Source organism: Triticum urartu, chromosome 5, assembly GCF_003073215.2.
Source record: "Triticum urartu cultivar G1812 chromosome 5, Tu2.1, whole genome shotgun sequence".
NCBI lineage: Eukaryota > Viridiplantae > Streptophyta > Magnoliopsida > Poales > Poaceae > Triticum > Triticum urartu.
The window spans coordinates 19,145,610-19,151,111 of record NC_053026.1 but is presented as its reverse complement, the minus strand read 5'-3'; the positions used below and the strand labels follow the sequence as shown (position 1 = coordinate 19,151,111).

At 42.9% G+C, this 5,502-nt stretch overlaps 1 protein-coding gene across 2 annotated transcripts; it reads left to right on the top strand.

Annotated features, from left to right (window-relative positions):
- The first annotated feature begins 1,047 nt into the window (after positions 1-1,047).
- Positions 1,048-2,861, top strand: LOC125507112 (L10-interacting MYB domain-containing protein-like). Of its 2 annotated transcripts, XM_048671799.1 has the most exons (3): positions 1,048-1,382; positions 1,711-2,040; positions 2,127-2,861. In XM_048671799.1, the coding sequence occupies exons 2-3, from the start codon at positions 1,777-1,779 to the stop codon at positions 2,682-2,684; spliced, it is 822 nt and encodes a 273-aa protein (XP_048527756.1). In that variant the 5' UTR covers positions 1,048-1,382; positions 1,711-1,776; the 3' UTR covers positions 2,685-2,861. The 2 variants fall into 2 exon arrangements, with proteins under 2 accessions (XP_048527756.1, XP_048527758.1); XM_048671801.1 differs by lacking the exon at positions 1,048-1,382 and having other exon boundaries at positions 1,390-2,040.
- The last annotated feature ends 2,641 nt before the right edge of the window (positions 2,862-5,502 follow it).

Below are 5,502 nucleotides of genomic sequence, written 5' to 3'. Positions count from 1 at the left end.
TTCAAAAATTGTTCGAGCTTCCAAATTTATTCTCCATTTCAAAATTTGTTCTCAACATTCAAAAATTGTTCGTGCTTTAAAAAATTGTTCGCATCGTTTCAGAAACTGTTCACCTTTTAATGTGGCTACCTACTTGTGTTCACAGGTGCCTCTCTCACGCCTTGGTTCATCTAATTTTGAGAATTGAGATTTTATGTTTTCTCGCTACTGTTAGTTTCTTTAGGTTCGCGCTGTTAGTTTACCATAAGAAGTAGCTAGTTGGGGCGGCTAGCTCATCGCGCGCAGCAATAGGAATTCGCGGGTTCGATTCCACTACTCCTTTTTCCTTTTTCGCGATTTTTAACCTAGCGAATGTGGCGCACCCGCAACACGGGCCGCCCCAGCCAAGCTGCCTGTGTGCGAAACGCCGACTGCTTGCTGCAGCGAGCGTCCAATAGGAGTTCCCCCTGCTGCGTGCAGACTCTGCAGAGGACGAGAGTCATGGATGTTGTTTGGGCTCTCAGCCTTCATGTAAGTACGGGCCGGGCTATGCAGAGCCTCCTTAGGGTGGGCTGCATTTTACTAGCACTACCTTTGGAATGAACCTTTTTTCCGGGATGGCGCGCGGGCACCCCTATTTCTGGCGATTCCTATATGACGCTCGTTAGCGTCAAATCTTTGCTGCTTCGCTGAGAGCGAGCAACCCTGTGGCTTCCACTTGGGCCGGCCCACGATTCGGCTTCGCTCCTGTTTCTTCATTGCGGTATCCTTGGGGAACCTTCTAGAAGGGTCCCAGCCGATTTGGGGAACCTTCTAGGCCCAGTTCTTTTGACCCGATTATGGAGATTCTGGGTCTGAAAAATCAAAAGCTAGAAAGAACTCGTTTTGATTCTGTAGAATCGTCAAAATCAGACCACAATCGACAGTGCAACCGAAAAGCAGCGTTTTGGGTCGATTCTGGCGATTCTGGACCTCCCGCAAATGAAAACGTTTGGGTTTTCAGACTGTACCCCTATCTCACCATGAAATTACAGGCAAAATGCCCTTCCACAGCCCGACCGACCGCGGCCCAGAAAACACATCGGCCGCTCGCTCCCCTGTCCTCGCTCGATTCCCCCCTCGCTCTGTTTCCTCCAGCCGCCGCTAGGGTTCCTGACCCGCCGCCCCTCCTCCCTCGAGCCCAGACGCGCGCCTTATCGGAACCCTGCCGGAGCAGACGAGCGCCGCCCCGACGCGCCCATCCGGCCGGCCGAAGCAGTGCTCAGCGCCGCCTCCTCCGACCCCCATCCCGCCAGCCCCTGAGGTCCTCCGCCCCGCCGGCTCCGACCGCCCTCCCCGCCGTCCTCCGCCGGCCCCGACGAGCCCATCCAGCCGGCTGCTGCTGTCTTCTATCCGCTGCCTCAGTGAGCCTCTCTCTCTCTCCCTCTCTCTTGTATTTTCTCTGTACATGGAAGAGTGGATGGATAGATGGATGTAGATGATTTGTAGCTCTTTTCTGTACATGGAACAATGGATTGCTAGATAGATGTAGATGATTTGCTTGATTGATGGATGGATGTACATGATGTTAGTTTATTTGTTAGATTCTTCTCTGTACAAGGAACAAAAGTTCTTTTCTGTACTGTGTAGGTAGATGATTTTTTAAAATTCTTTTTTCTACTACAATTGCTCAATGCTAGTTGTGAGTGGTTCTGTGTTGCTACTGCTTTGTGCTAATGATAGACGTTGTAGATGGAGAAAGAAAAGAAAACCAAGCCCCCTAAATTAAACTGAGACAGTGCAGCGCATACCATTTTTATGGATGCATGTGTAGAGGAGGTGCGAGCTAATAACCGTGGTGGCACCACTTTAACCGACATTGGAAAAGCTAATTTGGTTAGAAAGTTCAATGAGCGCTCCGGGAGAAATTATTCTTCTGACCAACTGAAGAATAGATGGGATATATGTAGAGCAGACTACAGTGTATGGAATACATTGACTCAAAAAGCAACTGGCATTGGTAGAGGTGAATATACAAAGACCATTGCAGCTACAGATGAGTGGTGGCCATTGGAGATAAAGGTATTTTGTTGCCATGTCATTCATTCAAGTAGTGAGTGATGTTCTTCTACCATTATTTAACCGTGAGTCCTGGTATATGATTGCAGGCAAATCCGTTAGCTGCGAAGTTCCGGTATGCTCCACTAGCAGAGGAGGACAAAATGAGAGAGGTGTTTGATGCTTGTTGTGTCACAAATGAACATGCTAGGGTGCCAATTCCCACATATCAAGGTGGTTCATCTCGCTTTAATATGGATGATGATTCAGGTTTTGAAAGTCATGATGTCGAAGCTACACCTCGTACGAAGCGTGCCAAGATTGGGAAGAAGATGCCATGTTCTTATTCGCCAAGTCCTAGGATGAATGAGAAGTGGTCAAATGAAAGTGTTAAAACTGATGCACTTGTACGTATGGTTGACCTCTTTGGTGCAAGGGAAAAGAGAAAGGGAAACCTAGGAGAGGATACAACAAGAAAGGAGACTGGAGACATGATGAACATGGTGATTGCAGATGGTGCTAAACCTGGGAGTGATGTGCATTTCTATGCTTCCCATCTTATGTTGGAAAGGAAATATCTTGATATTTTCGTAACATTCAAGGATCATGAACCTAGTGCAAGGCTTCGATGGATAGAGAGGACATGGGAGCTCAACAAAAATAAGTAGAACCCAACTATTTGCTTTGAACTTGTAATGATGTGAACCGATATGTATCATTTGCTTCCAACCATTTGCCTCGAAACATGTAATGTTGTGTACCCAGTCCTTTGCTTCCAACTTGTAATGTCCTGAACATGTTGTTTGCTCTCATAATGCAATGTTCACTTGTTCAGAACATAATTATTTGCTTTGGAATTGTATTGTATCATGTAGAACTATTGTTGGTAATTTTGTATGTTGTTGCTAAACTCTCCTGTGTATGTTTATGTGGCAGATGGACACTTCAGATGAATCTTCAGATGGATCAGATAAGGAATGGGATTTGGCCATGTTTGCATGTGCTATGGAAGTGGGGTCGCCAAGTGAGAGATTGCCGTATGCACCAAGAAAGTCACACCTTGTTACAGGCCTCCAATGGGTGGCAGAGAAGGAGCAAGATGCAAAAGCTTTCTACTCTACGTTCAGAATGAGGAGGTCAGTTTTTTACTCATTGCATGAATTGTTGGTTGAGAAGTACGGGCTTAAGTCAACTTGCAACATATCATCGAAAGAAGCATTGGCACAGTTTTTATGGACTTTGGGGACGTGCCAAACCACTAATAATGTAGCAGATCGGTTTGGACATAGTCGTTCTATCATCAACAAAAAAATTCATGAGGTTTTGGAGTGTGTGGACCGCATGGCTGGTGATTTCATTAGGCCTATTGATCCATCTTTCTCTGAACCGCACCCCATACTAAGAAAAACAAAGTTCTGGCCTCATTTCAAAAATGCTATTGGAGCCATAGATGGAACACACATTGAAGTGATTGTGCCTAAGGAGTTGGAGCCACAACACAGGAATAGGAAAGGGGTTACAAGTGAAAATGTCATGGCAGTCTGTGATTTTGATATGAGGTTCACTTTTGTTGTTCCTGGATGGCCCAGATCTGTTCATGACACACGTGTATGGAGCGATGCTATAGTTCGTTATGATCATTTTTCACAACCTCCCACAGGTAATCTCTTGTATGTATTTTGTTATGTACATGATGGTACGTACTACATTTCTAATAGCTTATGATGTTTTACTATAGATAAATATTACCTTGTGGACTCCGGATATCAAAACAGGGTTGGATATCTAGCACCATATAAAGGGCAACGATACCATGTACCAAAGTTCCAACAACACCCACCCATTGGTAGACATGAGACATTCAACCATCGTCATTCTTCTTTGCGAAATGTCATTGAAAGAACGTTCGGTGTTCTCAAGATGAAATGGCGAATTCTTGGAGGCATACCACGGTACAAACCGGAGAGCCAAAAGATGGTTGTCACTGCATGCATGTGTCTCCACAACTTCATTCGTGATAGCAAGTTGCATGATGAGCATTTTGACAAGTTTGACAATGATGCGTATATGCAGCCCCCATTGCCATTTACAGGCGCCAACGCTCTACCACTAAAAGATGATGGTACCATGGCCGAAACACGTGATGCTATTGCTACCAGTCTTGTACCATGAGATTAGTCAGTCTATTTGTAATAATATTTAGCATCTTCTTTTGTAGCAAAGTCAACTTGGAAACCTTCTTTATTGTAATATTTAGCAAGCTAAAATATTCATAAATCGTATTCATGCTCATATTCGACGATAATTTGTTCGAAACAACCAAGTGTTAGCAATTCAACACTCAGTTTTAGTTCAGAGACATTACAGACATTTCAGCATACAACTCATCCCATAATCAGAAATCTCAGAAAAGAACTCGATGGCTGATTCTGAGAGAAGCTGATTCTGTGGGAAGTTTCCCAAAAGCTGATTCTGGAGAATCAAAAGCTAAAAAGAACTGGTCCTAGAAGGGTCCCTGAAACGGTTTGTAGCGAGCGGGCGGGAGTTCGAGTCCAGGCGTCTACTTAATTCTCTTGAGTTTTTTACATTCAGCCCCCGCAAATGGGCCGGCCCGTTTTGTGCGCTCTTCAGCGAAGGATCCGTTGATTGCCGCTCGCGAGCGTCCAGCAGGACCTCTCCCTATTTCTTGCTTTAAGAGAGCACATGGGACGCCACGCGTCAGGGCCCCCAGATGAGCCGGCCTAGCCATGCCGGAAGCAAAGGCCTGTTTTTTTTCTATTTTCAGTTCTCATTTTTTTACTTTATTTTTGTATTTTTTATATTTTAAAATATTGTACTAAAATATACAAAAAGACACTTTTCAAAAAATACATTTTAAAAAATGTTGAAATTGTTGAACGAGTATTTGCAAAATGTTGAATACGTATTTGAAATGTTGAATAAGTATTTGGAAATGTTGAATAATTATTAAAAATTGTTGAACATGTATTTAAAAATGTTGAATAAGTATTTTAAAAATGTTGAATAGGTGTTCAGACAATGTTGAGCGTGTATAAAAAAATGTGATTACTTATTAATAAATGTTTTGACATATATGAAAATGTAGAGAGAAAACAAAAATAACACATAAGAAAAATCAAAAAAGAGAAAAAAAATGGAGAAGAAATGTTAGACGTGTATTTGACAAATATCTCTAACATATACAAAAATGTATTCTAATAACCAAAAGAGCAAAGAAAACCGAAAAAAGAAACAAAAAAAGGAAAAAATAAAATAAAAAACAAATAAACAAAATGCAAAAAGAATGAAAAACAAAGAAGAAAAAAATCAAATAAAAGAAAAAAGAAAAAGATCTCGAAGAAAACGGCTCGAGTAGCCTCAAGTAGGTGGCGTCACTTGTTCTTACCGCGAAAGGAGGTTGGGCAAAGTGGCTAGTGCAGTGTGCATACAATCTGAAGACCAGGAGTAGCCTCAAGTTTTTTTTTG

Excerpts from the sequence above, each read along its gene's own strand:
- LOC125507112 (XM_048671799.1), top strand. The coding sequence starts at position 1,777 with ATGGATGCATGTGTAGAGGAGGTGCGAGCTAATAACCGTGGTGGCACC. Across the intron at positions 2,041-2,126 it reads GGTGGCCATTGGAGATAAAG|GCAAATCCGTTAGCTGCGAA; the intron begins GTATTTTGTTGC and ends ATATGATTGCAG.